The sequence below is a fragment of the Furipterus horrens genome, unplaced genomic scaffold (genome assembly GCF_987537825.1).
Source record: "Furipterus horrens unplaced genomic scaffold, mFurHor1.1.pri manual_scaffold_2, whole genome shotgun sequence".
Taxonomy (NCBI): domain Eukaryota; kingdom Metazoa; phylum Chordata; class Mammalia; order Chiroptera; family Furipteridae; genus Furipterus; species Furipterus horrens.
The window spans coordinates 64,813,328-64,828,965 of NW_028327172.1; the positions used below are offsets into that span (position 1 = coordinate 64,813,328).

General features: G+C 37.1%; 1 protein-coding gene across 1 annotated transcript in view; it reads left to right on the plus strand.

Moving 5' to 3' along the window:
* TRPC6 (transient receptor potential cation channel subfamily C member 6) overlaps positions 1-15,638 on the plus strand; it is a 55,645-nt gene that overhangs the window by 11,721 nt on the left and 28,286 nt on the right. Inside the window, exons 3-5 of the mRNA XM_090267325.1 lie at positions 1,960-2,145; positions 4,060-4,224; positions 15,187-15,403. Of these exons, the coding sequence (XP_090123451.1) occupies positions 1,960-2,145; positions 4,060-4,224; positions 15,187-15,403 (568 nt within the window). The remainder of the gene's footprint in view (positions 1-1,959; positions 2,146-4,059; positions 4,225-15,186; positions 15,404-15,638) is intronic.

Genomic DNA, 15,638 nt, shown 5'->3' on the forward strand with positions numbered 1-15,638 from the left:
CTAAGGATACATCCAAGACTGAAAACTACATAGGGGAGAGGTTATGTGCATTCGATTTTGTCATAGCTTCATGGGTTCTCATGAATGTCAGGAAATCACCTATTTTCAGATCCCGCCTTTGATGATATAAAATAAAATAATTATGTTTTATTGAATGCTTGCTATATGCTCACCACCATGTTATGAACTTTGCATGTATGATCTGTTACAGTTATTTAATTTCAGTTTTCTCATCTTAAAATGAGACCAATAATAGTACCTGCCTCATAGAGAGGTTTTAACATATTTAAGGTCACATGGCTAAAAAATGGAAGACTTGGGATGTGATTAAAGGTATACTTAGCTCTAAAAGTCCAAGTTTTTAACTAGAGTATAGTGGACATGTGCAACATCTGCACATCCACACCTCAAAATTTGTCCCCATGACCTTACCTGACTATTTTATGGAAAGAGTGAAGCTGTTTTCCTTGTAATTCTGCTTGTGCTGTCTGATCAGTTACCTTTTAAAACTGGTTTGAGCCATTCTCAGCTAAAAGATAATTTTTTTAAATCAATTTGCTTTTATAGAAACTGTTTTGACTTGCAGTTAGCAAAGTATAGTCTGTTAGTAAGTTCCTAAATGCATTCAATGGTCACTTGGCATGATTTACAGAGAGGAGCCCTAGTAGATGCTTTTCACCTACCTGGTATGAGGCTATTTTCTTGTGGACTTCTCTAAAATATTACCTTATTGACTGACGCCCAGAGCTTATCCTATTTCTCCAACATATTTCGCTCTTGATCTTGCCAAGGGATCTTTTCATTGCAAAACATATTGGTGGCTCCAGGATGGAAGAGACAGCTAACTGAATCTGCAAAGCTGGCTTTAAGAGAATACTCTGCCGCTGCAGCTGTAAAGCTCAGGGGACCTTAGTTTTCTCATGTGCAAAATGGGAGTAGTATTTGCCCTGCTTGCCTCCTAGTTCCTCAAGATAAAAATAGAAAGCATTTTACAAAAAACAGACAAAGTGGCATAAATCTTAAAGGCACAGGATTTAGGGCCAAATGGAATTAGTTTCAAAGCCTGATTTTGATGCTTAGTGGCTGTAGGATGTCGGACACATTATTTGACCTAAGAGAGCAAGAGACCGTGAAAATTAAATGAGATAATATAATCCACTTGCAATGCAACAAGTGCTAGCTAGTTGGCTATCTTGATTAACATTGGGTTATAAATGGTCTTATTTCAATGTAAGATAATAAAGAAGAAGGAACTATTAGAAGGACCTGAGTGAACATGTGAATTCATGCTGTATATAAGTTTGACATGAGTTTTGGTATTTAAATAAGATCTGCATTCTCTAAATCTTGCCAGCATTATACTAGGTATTAGCCATAAATTACAATAAAAGCATTTTCATTAAACTTTCTTTTCTCTGAAGAAAAGAATCTGTAGACTTTACATTAGACTTGCCTTTTGACCATGTGTGTGGCACATAAAATTCCTCAGTAACTGTTTATTAAATATATAAGTGTTATGTGTTTTTCTCCGGAACCTCTCCAAATGTCCTGTTTCTTAAGTTAACCAAAGCAGTTCACAAAGTCTTCCAAAGATCTACCAAATGGCTCTTCAGTGCCTAGCTGATGAAGTTATGAACATAAGAAATATGATGTATGCAAAGTAGTGGGAAAAATTGCTTATTTTAAATTTCTCCTGACTCAGCAGGTAAATTTGACCATGCTCTAAACAAATTTCCTTTTTTAGAATATGAAGAAAATCCTTAGGATGCTAAGGTATTTCGGAGGGCACTCAAAAGATTAGCGATTAAAGCATATTAAAAGAACCGCAAACCTAAAAAAATAAATTTTCCCTTTGTTTTCTCTGCAAACCAAGTTACTGATAAATTCCACTGAGTATCATAGTAAAAGGTGCTGCTTCTACATTATTATTATTTTTTTGTTCTTCTTTGTCTTTCCTAGAATGACTACAAGAAACTGTCCATGCAGTGCAAAGATTTTGTCGTTGGGCTCCTTGACCTGTGCAGAAATACCGAAGAAGTCGAGGCCATTCTGAATGGGGATGTTGAAACACACCATAGTGGTGGAGATCACAGTCGTCCAAATCTCAGCCGTTTAAAACTTGCCATTAAATATGAAGTAAAAAAAGTAAGGTCAGGCATGAAGCCTATTTACATTATTTCAGTTTGTATTGGCGCTAAATAAGGATGAAGGATTGGCATAGTTAAATGAGCTGGGTATTTCTAATTAGCAGTTGCATTAGGCAGATGAATCCTAAGAACCTAATTATGAGGTGTCTCACCTACATTGAATGACAGTCTTTAAAATCTAGATTTCCTTATGCAGTGATACTACTTACCTGTACTTAACTAATGACATAACCATGACTTTTGTACATCCAAATAACAAGGTATTCGTTATATGATGGCAACATCATTAAGACCCAATTCCATTTTTCCATTTATTGTTATATTCCAGTTCCCTCTTCAGTACATTTGAATCTCCTCCAATTGTATCTTTATTTGTGGAATATTTTTACACTTTCTCTATGAAGTATCCTCCTCCTCAAATCCTTGACTACTTTCTTAGGTTATGCATGCCACCTTTAAAATTTTTTTTGAAGCTAAGTTTTATAATAAAGGTAATGCATATTTATGGTAAGTTTTCAAACAGTATAGATGTACCTCCTTTCTGTCTTCCCAGTTCTTATAGGAAGTAGTCAATCACTAGTATATTTCTCTCAACAAATGTATATGTTAGACATCTTCACATATCAGTAAATAAACATCCACTTCATCTTTTCAAAAGATGCCTTGTTATATCATTCTGTTTAAGGGTGTTCATTATTTTGTTTAGGTTAGTTATTGTTATTACAGGATGCTACAGTAAACATACTTGTTTGTATAGCTTGCTGACTTGCATGAGCTTTATCCACAGATAAAATTCCCAAGTGTGCAATTAGTATGGAAAATTTTTATTTTTTAATTTCAAAACATTTGCTTAGTTTCCCTTCAAAAAAGATGTACCAGTTTATACAGGCCAGTAATGGTGTTTGACTGAGCTTATTTCTTCCTCTCACAATGGGTATTATTAAACTTTACCATTTTGAGAAGATAAACATTGGATATTTTTTAATCTTCAAGGTTAACCATCCTTAGGAATTATTCGTAGTTCCTTCATGTAACCTGTCCTTTATTAACCTTTCAATATTCTTTATCAATTTTTTAAATTTTAGGTTGCTGGTTTTTGTATATTAAATAATGTTGCCCTTTGTCCTATGTAGAGATCACTTTTGAAAATAAATATGTAAAACAAATTCATAGACACAGATAACAGTATGGTGGTTATCAGGGGTGGGGTGGGGGTGGGGAGAGGGTGAAGAGAATAAAGGGGTATAGTGATGGAAGGAGACTAGACTTTGGGTGGTGATACACAATGCAATATATAGATGATATATTATAGAATAGTACATATGAAACTTATATTATTTACCAGTGCTACCACAATACATTTAATTTAATAAATTAAATATATGAGAATAAAACCACTCTGTAAAAGCCTTTTGATTGAAAGTTTATAGCCTAGAAAAAGAATAGGCCATCCATAAACAAATATATAAAATGAAAATTTAGTATAAAATAAGTTTACTATTTTATGTCAGCAGAGAAAAGATGATATAACTCTTTAAAAAATATTTAAATATCTGGACTAGCAGCATTGTTTCTAGATGGAAAAAACACATCATTATAAAAGTCCTGTGTAAAACATTGATGAATCTTTTTTTAATATTAAATTTCAGAAAACTTTCTATGCTTTGAAAGAAAGCTCATTTGTTATAAAGGAAAAGTTTAATAAATTGGAATCTTCTAATTTGTATAATACATGTAAGAACATCCTGCCATCCTGCTGGGTGTCTGTCAGCTAGATGTTCTATGTTTGTTCCTTAATTCTAACACTACCTTTCATGGGAAAGCACAGAACAAAACATTAGAACAAAAGAAAATAGTTCATGTTGAACATTTCTTTAATTAACTGTTAAGTGTTTTGTCATTTTCTTATTAGTTTGTAGCTCATCCAAATTGTCAACAGCAGCTTCTCTCCATATGGTACGAGAACCTTTCTGGTTTGCGGCAGCAGACGATGGCTGTCAAGTTCCTCGTGGTCCTCGCCGTCGCCATGGGTCTGCCCTTCTTGGCTCTCATTTACTGGTTCGCTCCATGCAGTAAGGTATGTCTGTGAAGTCTGGACCTCTGAGATCTGCTAGAAGTACGTCTACTTGCATATATCAAAGCTAGTTAGTTATGCATAGAAAATTATAGCTCCCAAATGAAAATTTTATGAAGGTCAGATTGGGCTAAATAATGTTGTTATTTTTAATGTTGCAAAAATAGCATATATTAGCTAGGAAATAGCGAAAGAAATGGAAAGAAGGGAAAATTCACCTGTAATATCATCACTATTATTATGTAAAAGGAAGTCTCAATTCCCATGCTGGTGTATTTCCTTCTTGTCTTCTCTCTAGTCATGTCCAAGCATGAATTTTTATTTGTTTAAATGAAGTTAAGTTATAGTGTGTATTGAGAAGATATTTCAAATAAAATCCTAAAAGATAAACATGCTTTCTCTATTTGTCCTCTGGCAAATTTGAGATGAAAATTTTTGTTTTGCATTTGCTTTAGCTAGTATGACCAGATAAATCTTAATTTAAATAAAAGACAATCATATCAAAACTAATGTAATGGTAGTTTTAGTGCAGAATATTTAATTTAGGAATGGAATACTTTGTAACCTGACAGCAAAAACAGCCTTTCCCCGCACCCAAAATTTATCTGCTCAGGCTTTGGTGAAAATATGTTCAAATGGACCTAGACTTTCTTTAGTGTGACAGAACAAGTTTGAAATTATTCAGATGTTTGAATTCTGTTAACAGGTGCAGACATTTATTTGTCCTGCATTGCCAATGATCTTGTTTTTCCATGCTTTTAAAGCCACATTTCTGGACCTATTTAAATTACAGCTCTGAGAGTCAGACTGAAACAATTCTGAAGTTATATGGCAAAATATCTTCTGGACCATCTATTTATGAGCTCTGCAAAAATGTCAATCGAATCACTTGCTGTTTTTAAACATGGGCATGACACATTTTCAAACATTTGTAAATGTGTGGGTACAAACACAAATATCACCATTACTAACATACTATTTTATTACTTAGTCACATATATGGTACTTTAGCCTTATAGGGACTTTTATCATCACCTTTTGGTCGATAACTGGTGCAAAATCTTTTTTTTTTTTTTAAATATAGTGTGAACTTCATAATTACTTCTAGTGATGATGATCGGAACTGCTGGAAACTGCATTTTCTTATGAGTATAGAACCTATCACCACATTTTCCCCCTTAAACTATATAAAGCCCAAAATTTATCTCTTGTAAATAAAATATAAATGATGAAAATAGCGAGGTTTATTAAATAAGAAATTTAAAGCATAGATTTTCTTCTAGAAAGTTACAATTTTTTTCTTTCCTCTTCATAGCAATCACAGATTCCACTTTGAAAAAAATTCTAAATTGTCCTTATTGGAACAAAGACTACATCTGTGTACACAGTTTCTGTTCTGATTCAACTAATATCTCCTGAGTCTTCAGAGACTTAAGATGAATTAAAAGGGGAGGAGTTTCTGAATTATATCATTCTGTGATCAATTACATTATAATATATTTTCTAAACTGAATAATTGTCCTTTCCCATATCTATTGAGTTCAAAAGCATAATGTCTCCCAGAGTGTTTGGTGTTTTGACACAGATTATTTTTGGCAGTCTTTGGAATTACACGTTTCCTAAATTTTGATTGAATCCTAATTAACTTGATTTCCTTCACTATTTCTTCTTCCCTGGCCATGTTTCTTTCTGGCATCTGTTTTCCATCCTCGTTTATGAACACTGAGGCAAATAATCAAATTTAAAGGACACTGTCAAGGTATTTTCTTCTCATATTACAATCTTTTACTGACTGATATTTAGCCTTTGAAGCATGATGATAAAATCTATTTTATAATTTTTACATTTAGCAATGAACATAAACATTATTTGTATGTTACAGAATTGATTTTTATGGGTGAAGATTGCTTAACATATATTAATGCTTTTATTAAAAGTACTATTTTAAATATTTAAACATTTCTAATACATCCATTCAAGTTTAGCCATATCAAATGGTAGGCCTATGCACCTTGACAGAGTCTTGTTTCTTTTTGGAGTTCGTTTTCTTTCTTCAAATTTGCTTTCTTCTCTTTTCAGAAACTATTTTTGTCCTAACTTGTTTTCTTTTTCCACTGTAACCCAAATGTCAATCATTTTATGCTCATTACAATAAAACAGATCACACTATGATTTCAAATTATTTTAGTTTAAGTTAGTGTCAGCCTTTTTCTATTTTGATATTTAGGAGTTAGGTATTTGGTCATCAATAAATACTTCTAAGAGTACAATATATAATACTTAAAAGAAGTATTTCTTTCAGTGCTTCTACTCAATAATTTGTCAGGTACATTAATTATTTATCATGTTCAATTGACAAGTCCCCTCCTTTACAATTATTTTTGATAAATTTGTTTACATCTCAGAAGATGTAACTGACAAATTTTACTAAAATGGAAAATCACTTAGATTCTTAAAGTCCATGAAATGGTGCCAAAATCTGCCTTTGTTTAAAGAAAAACACTACTCTCAATGATTTTGTTAGCAATGGAAACAGGTGTTAACTTTGGTTCATCAACCTCAGTTCTGTTGAGTTTTTGTTAGGAGAAGAATGAGATCCAAAACTGAAATGATTAGAGAAAGTTTACGTAGGAATGTCACAGAGGTAGAAGAAGAGAGCCATAGAAGATTAGAGGGAAGGGAGAGAGGAAGGGAGGGAGAGAGAGAGAGAGAGAGAGAGAGAGAGAGAGAGAGAGAGAGAGAGAGAGAGAGAGAGAGAGAGAGAGAGAGAGAGAGAGAGAAAGAGAGAAATCAGTGGTTTCCTTCCTTACATGCCCAACAGTCAATTGAACCTACAACCTAGACACGTGCCCTGACAGGGAATCAAACCCATAACCTTTTGGTCTATGGGACAACACTAACATTCTAACCAACTGAGCCATACCAACCAGGGCAAACTTTTTATTTTTTAGCTTTTCTTTTTGGAACTAGAAAGTTTAATAAGCAGCAAAACCACCTGATTTGATTCTCCTTTCTCCCTTCTGAATAAAATAAAGGAGTAATGTTACATAAAGGCCAGTAATTCAATGAAGAAGTCATGCCAGCCAAGTCAGGAGTGAGGCATAGTTCAGAGACCCTGCCCTGAATAAGTGAGCATTGACTCTGGATGTATCCAGGATAGCAACACTCAAGTTCCGGAGTTTTCAGACTTATGGTGCACTCTAATGTAGATAGCTTTATTCTCATCCCTGTTCTATGTTCCCAACATTTTCTTTTCTTCTCTTTCACCTTTTCATTCTCCTTCCCCTTTTTAAATTTGTGCTTTCTGGTGTTTTGGGTAACTTTGTGCAATACTTTGAAGGCTGCCTCTGATTCTTTCTGGAACAAGGCAGAAAATGAATAAATTTTCTATGGATTTCACTACTAATAGTCATTGCTCTAATCAGTTTTCCAAAGCAGTCAAATAAATTGAGAATTTAAAAGAATTGGTTTAATATTTACAAAAACTGAGCAAGATGGCAGCATAGGTAAAGACGGTACTTGCCTCCTCCTGCAAAAACATCAAAATTACAACTAAACATCATTTAGTACTGCCTGAAATCTGGCTTAATGGAATTCCTACAGCTAGGGAATTAAAGAAGAAGCCACATTGATTGATAGGAGGGATGGATACGTGGAATGAGCTGGTCTTATACCCACATGTGGCAGATAAAATTTGGGAGGGATATGTTGGCTGCAGAGGTCTTTTCTGTGGAACAAGGGGTCCCAGCCCTACACCAGGCTTCCAGTGACAGGAAGAGAAATCTTCATAACTTCTTACTGGAAATATCAGCAGCTGAGTAAGACAGAGGGCTTCTGGAGTTATAGGTTTTCCTGTTAAAGGGCCCATGCACAGACTTGATCAAACTCACTCTTTCTGAGCTCCAGCACTGGGGCAGCAGCTTTAAAGGCATCAGAGTCATATGGGGAGGAACTGAATTGTCTGGCATCAGGGCTAGGCTGAGGGGCAACTTTCTCCCAGACAGAAGTGCTGGCAAAGGCCATTGTTCCTTTGATGAACCCTCCCTCCATATAACTGGCAGGCAAGGGCCATTTATGAGACTATCAATCTGGCTAACACCTTTGGCCTTGCCTGGGTGATACCCTGAGATCCCACTCCACCCAACTTTCAGGCTCACCCAAGTTGTTTCCAGTGGCTTTTTCATACAAAAAGCCTTAGACTTTACTAAAATCTCTTAAACAAGCAGCATCTGGCCTCAGCATGCCCCATACCTCTCATTCAGTGGCCCTAGCCCTGGCACTAGTAGCCTTGTGTTGCAGTTTGGCCTGCAGCTTGGCCTTGCCTGCCATCTCCAAGCTCAGCACAAGTAGCAGCTATTTGAAGATCGCTTTGTAGCTCATGGTGGGTGGCCCAGGGCAGAACACAGTCAGAAGCTGACTTTGGGCTATGCCTCCCAAGAGTCCCAGAGCCAGCACACCCAGTGGACATCTTCAGACCATGTCAAAGCATCACCACACAACCTCCTCCACAAACACACATTCAAGAGGCAGAGTCAGTAGGCACTAGAGTCCCACTGAAGTAAGCCCTGGTTTGTGGAGTAAGCCCCTGCGTTGCTGATCCTCCACGGTGGTAAGAGGTCTGTGGCCAGCGATTGTAGCCAGTCCTTGCAGCTGATTGGCCTGGGGGTAAATCCTTCCCATTGATGTGCAAACAGCAACCAAGAAGCAAGTACAAGAGGAGGGTGCACACAGCTGACATGGAGGGGCTGCACCTAAAGTGCCCAGCTTGGGTGATAGGGAGGCTGTGCCACTGGATCCTATGGAACACTTATTATTTTAGGTCACCCTACCAAGCAGTTCTTCATTGTAATATGTAGAAACAAACATAGGGAGGCTGCCAAAAGGAGGAGACATAGAAACATGTCCCAAATGAAAGAATGAAACAAAACTTCAGAAAAAGAACTAACAAAATGGAGACAAGCAATCTGCTAGATGCAGAGTTCAAATCACTGGGTATAAGGATGCTCAATGAACTTAGTGAGAACCTCAGCAGCATAAAAAGGGCCAGTCAGAAATGAAGGTTATACTAACTGAAATGAAGAATAATTTACAGGAAATCAACAGTGGAGTATATGAAGCAAAGACTCAAGACAGCAATTTGGAATACAAGGAAGCAAAAAATACCCAATCAGAACAGCAGAAAGAAAAAAATTTAAAAATGAGAATAGCATAAGGAGACTCTGGGACAACGTCAAGTGTGCTATCATTTACTTCATGGGGGTTGCTGGAAGGTGAATGGAGAGAGCAAGAAATTGGAAACCTATTTGAAAAAAAAAAATGACAGGAAACCTTCCTAACTTGGTGAAGGAAATAGACATACAAGGCCAGGAAGCACAGAGTTTCAAACAAGATGAACTCAAAGAGGCACTGAGACACATCATAATTCAAACACAAAAGGTTAAAGACAAAGAGAAATATCTTTAAAGAAGCAAGAGAAAAGCAATTAGTTACTGACAAAGTGACTCCCATAAGACTGTCAGCTGTTTTCTCAACAGAAACTTGGTAGGCCAGGAGGGATTGCCAAGGAGTATTTAAAGTAATGAAAAGCAAGGAGCCATGACCAAGATCACTCTACCCAATAAAGCTATCATTTAGAATAGAAGGGCAGATAAAGAGCTTCCCAGACAAGAAAAAACTAAACAAGTTCATTGCCACCAAGCCAGTATTACAAGAAATGTTAAAGGGTCTTATTTAAGAAAAAGGGGAAGAAGAAGGAGGAGGAGGAGAGGAAGAAGAAGAAGAAGAAAAAAAAAACGAGATAAAAAGTATTAACAATAAAATGGCAATAAATATATATCTATCAATAATTGACTAAAAAAACAAATAAGCTGAACAGAAACAGACTCACAGATACAGAGAACATTTTGACAATTGCTGATGGAAGGAGTTAGGAGGATGGGTGAAAAAGGTGAAGGGATTAAGAAGTACAAATTGATTGTTACAGAACAGTCGTAGCGAACTTCCCACCAAAATGGAGGCTTAGGCTGACATGCTCAGTCTCCCTCTACAACGAGAAAGGAATACAACTACCTCAAAACAAAAGATAACCAGAAATTCCAGAAAATAAAACTACATGGAAGCCCAACGTACTAAGTTATAAACCAGCATTGCTCGTCGGACAGGTAGGAGAGGCAAAATTGGGTGGTGCTGTTTGCGGTAGCAGCAGGGGGAGCAATCCCGGCTGCAGTTGAGCCCCAGCAGCTCGCGACCCCAACGCCGGGAAAGGCAGCCCCCGCATTACCTCAGACAGTGAGGCCCAGAGGGCGGGATGACAGTCCTGGTCGCACATCAGAGAATAATGGCAGGAATCCATCTTGGACCCCCCGCCCCCACTCAAAGCGCCACAGCACAGGGGGGGAAAAAGGTCGGGATCACCGCTGGTCACAGGGTTGTGACAAGTACACAGGGCTCCGCCCCCTATAGCCGGCCCAAGAAGCAAAGCTGTCAAAATGTGGCAGACAACTATAGAAATCCCGGTGACGTGGCTCACCAGGCAGCAGATGAAGAATCTGACAGACGAACAAATAAGAAACCTTTCAGAGGCTCAATTCAGAGCTATAGTCATTAGGTGGCTTACAGAATTAACAAAAGATAAGAATACTGAAAAGAATGAAAACACATACTGTTATGGAGCATTAGCAAGCAAAGAAGACACGAGGTAATTTAGAAATAAATTTATGGCGTTTATTTACCTGGCCAGGGACAGGTCTTCCCACCTTCAGAAGCAGAAGATGGGAGAGCCCGCCCCGCCTTACAGACTAAAAGGTTTTTAAAGGCAAAAGAACTATACTCATGTCCTTGGGGTAGCCAGATAACAACAGAAAAACTACACGGGTGTGAGAAACTACATATACACACACTTTCTAATTTAGAAGGAGCTTCAGCTGATAAATACTTGGCACAAAACTATTCTCATGTCCTTGGCTACAGCTAGGGTCAGCTAGCAAAGGGGGGGCTCAAGGTTGCTAGGATACGTGAGCAAAAAAAATAACCTGCCACTGGGGTAAAACGCAAAAAATGGCAAAGAGTAAAAAATGACCCATTATACATACGAGGCAAGTGGTGAGGAAATACAATCCAGAGATCAAATCAACAACCAGAACATAGGGAAGGAACAAACAGTCAACCAGTGTGGAAAGAGGAAACAGAAATCAAGGGAAGTGAGGAAAGGATCAGAAATCTCTGGGACAGCTATAAGAGATTGAACATATGGATTATAGGATTGCCAGAAGGCAAAGAAGAAGAACTAGAAATTGAAAAAATTATGTGAAAAAGTAATGAAGCAGAACTTCCCAAACTTGGGGAAGGAAATAGACTTACAGGTCCAGGAAGCATAGAGAGTTCCAGAAAAACTGGACCCTGGGAGAATCACTTCAAGACACATTATAATCAAATTGTCAAAAATTAAAGATAAGGAGAGAATCTTAAAAGCAGCAAGAGAGAAGAAGAGAATCAGCGGATTTCTCAAGGGAGACCCTGCAGGCAAGAAGGGACTGGCAAGAAATATTCAAAGTAATGAAAATCAAAAACCTATACCCACGAATACTCTATACAGCGAAATTCTCATTCAAAATAGAAAGGCAGAGAAAGTGCTTCCAGGACAAAATAAAACTGAAAGAGTTCATTAGACCCAAACCACTATTATATGAGGTGTTAAAGGGACTGGTTTAAAAGAAGGAGGATCAAAATTATGAACATTAAAATGAAAACGGCATCACAAGAACCAACAACAGAAGCTAGGAAATTGAAACAAAGGCAAACTAAGTAGGCAACAAGAGTGGAAAAAGAACTATAGGTATGGGGAACATTTCGGGGGGAGGGCAACAGGGAGAGGGGATGGGGAAAGGGAGGGAGATGGTATAGGAAATAAGAAGCATAGTAGGAGGGAATGGAGTAGACAGGAAGATGTTGAGAAGAACTATATGCACAACCAATGAACATGGACTAAAAGGGGGGGACAAGTGGAGGGAGGGGGGCCACTGGGTGGAGGGGAGCAGAGGGAAGGGAAATTGGGACAACTGTAAGAGTATAATCAATAAAATATATTTAAAAAAAAGAAGAATAGTCGTAGGGATATAAAGTCGTCGTCGGCAGCCGTCCGTCTCGAGAGACGATGGTGTAGCTTCTTAAGAGTCTATCTGCACCGCCAAAAATGGTTGTGCAGTCCGACTCGGGAGTGACACGGTATCTGTCTCCTCCCGTGTTGAATCGACATCTTGCGATGACGCTGGAGTGTCCTCTCCAGTGAAGCTGAAGCTACAGAGCCTGGGCAGGGTGATATGGAGGGTCTGCTGTTGCCCATGCAGCAGACCCCCCCTCTCTTCGCAGCTGAAGGGTCCAAGGGAAAGACGGAGTCAATACAGCTTGGTTTCAGGTGCGCCGCAGGAGTTGCCGGTATTGACTACAACGTCAAACCGCCTTAGGGACTCCGGCTCCGGATTTTCTGTCGGGGTTTACTCTCTTAGCCTTTCCCCTGATGAGGTATGCCGCAAGGCAGCGGAGGTTTTTTGGAGTCAGTTTTCCTTCTCTGATGTGCCCTGACTGGAAGATCGAACCAGTGACACTTAGCTCGCAGGGCGACGCTCAATCCACTGAGCCAAACCAGCCAGTGGCAGGATATAAAGTACAGCATAGGGAATATAGTCAATAATATTCTAATAACTATTAGGTGTGGGATGGGTGTGAGATTTATTGGGATGATCACTTAATAAGTTATATGATGTCTAATCACTGGGGTGTGCACCTGAAACTAATATAATATTGTATGTCAACTTAATTAAAAAATAAAAATGATTTCAAAAATTTAAAAAAGTTTTATAATAGTTTTTGTATGAGGAACTTATTAAATCTTGTGCTACGTTTTTATTTTCTATATTACAAGATTAAAATAAATCAAATGTAAAAATTATAGAATTAAAATTATACATGCGATACCCCATGGAAAAATAAAAATGTATTGTTCATTCGTTTATGGTCTATATTTTTAAAAAACACAGCTAAAGACAACATGCAAAGGAAAATGAAGCATCCTTTGTTTCCCATTTGTTTTAACCTTGCCCTCATTTGATTATTTGAGAGCTCTATTTAAACAGGGTCTAAAAAAACAGTAACAAAAAATACTCTTGAAGTCAAATAATGAGCATTCTTATGGAAGTATGGTTTTTAGGGATGATTTTTATAGTGGATTTTCACAAAGTAACTATGGATTGGCTCAAAATATATCTGTCTAGATATATCCTTTGGCTTAAAACTATATAGGAATATATAGGTACACATGTGTGCGCATGCACATATACCATACATGCTCTTGTGCAAATATTCTGATATCCTGTCTGGCCTAAGATTCTAAATTCAAGAGACAAAGAACTGAACTATATGATTTACTTTAGAGTTAACTTACAAGATTTTGAAAATTATATAGACAAATAAAACTTACAGGAACAGAAAACATTGATTGAATTCCTTCCATAGTAGCATTTAGCATTTTAGAGCCTTTCTAATATTTTTATTTTTCCACGACTGTTGACATTCAATATTTTATTAGTTTCAGGTGTACAGTATAGTGGTTAGACATGTATATAACTTACGAAGTGATCCCCCCCAATAAGTCTAGTACCCAGCTGGTACCATATATAGTTATTATTCACTTAAAAAGACCTTGTTATTTTCTCTAAGAGTTTACATATAACTGTATATGTACATTAATGATAAAATAATAAATTACTTTGCAAAGCAAATTACTCTAAAACAAGAATGCCTGGGTTCAAATTTCAACTCTACCACTTATGAGTTGTGTGACCTTTAAGCAAGTTTCTGAACTTCACTTTCTCAGTTTTTTATCTATAAAATAGGCATTTTACTATTTTACTATTATAATGATTACACGAGTTCACAATAAAACACTTAAAATAGTACTTGACACATAGTAAATCTGTATTGTTGGTATTTTAATTAATTTATAAATTTTTCTGTAATAATAAACTCTTTTGGAAGGCTGTTGAAAGCTATGGGTCCTCTCCCAAGGGAAAACCTGCACACACATATTGAGTTTTGCTCACCATTTCAGTGGATGGACAGAGCTCTTGAGACACATCCTGTTCACATACTATTCTTCTGCTCCAGCTAGAGTCTGTGCGTCTCAGATAGAAATGAATCCTGCACTATAGAGGCACAAGAGGTTTTAGTGTCTCCAGATTTCATAGGAAAAAATTTGATTTTCATATAATTTAGGAAATTCACTTATTTCCACTTAGTTAATGAAGGAATGGAGCTAGAGCTTGAACCTGAAATGTTGGACTTTAAATCCAATGTCAGTCCAGGACATTGTTCTGATACATTATGGGACCTGCCCTGCTGTCCTCTCCTCAGTTGGAAGTCCTTTTCTTGGTACTCATGACTTATACTCCATTTACATCACCAACATAGCACCATCACCTGAGGCCTGATTGTACCCAAGTCAGTGAAATATACATGGGGACAACAAGCAAGGCTAATATCCAGCCAAAGATCTGTGCATTGCAAAGTAGATTCAGTTTAATATATTTATTGCTACTTCCTTAATACTTCATGCCAACTAAATTAATTTGCTTTTTATGAATAATGATGATACTATGCTTTGCTTTTTGTCATTATTATATTAGTGAAAAATTTCATCAGTGCTATGTAATGTCAGAATTTAAATATCATTTAATAGAAAAGTCAATTTATTTAATTATCAGTCCAGAACATCAACATATGTAGATGAGGAATGTGATGAAAATTTTACAACAGCATAAATAATTATTTTATTACTAGCTATATAAATATACATCATTACCTTAGGAGAATATTGCAGTACACGTGTGATTATTCTTGTGTAAATGCTTGTGTGTTTTGCAAAGCATACAAAACAAAGCTAAATTTTTCTTTTGTTGTGTGTTTTGGCAGATGGGAAAGATAATGCGTGGACCATTCATGAAGTTTGTAGCACACGCAGCCTCCTTCACCATTTTTCTGGGACTGCTAGTCATGAATGCAGCTGACAGATTTGAAGGCACCAAACTCCTTCCTAATGAGACCAGCACAGATAATGCAAAACAGCTGTTCAGGATGAAAACATCCTGCTTCTCATGGATGGAGATGCTTATTATATCCTGGGTAATAGGTAAAGACTGATTTTCTGTCATCATGTATTTTTGCAGCCTTAGCAGTTGGACTGAATGACACAGATTTCTTCACGCATCAGCTATACAAATGTATACAGCATGATACAGTGCACCACACAGTATGATTTTCTCTGTGTTTTTAAAACAGTGTTATCTTGGGTGCATCATCGGTACTAGGTCTTTTCACTTGCCCCAAAGAAAATCCAGGAAGAAAATAAACAGGATGGTGTTAAT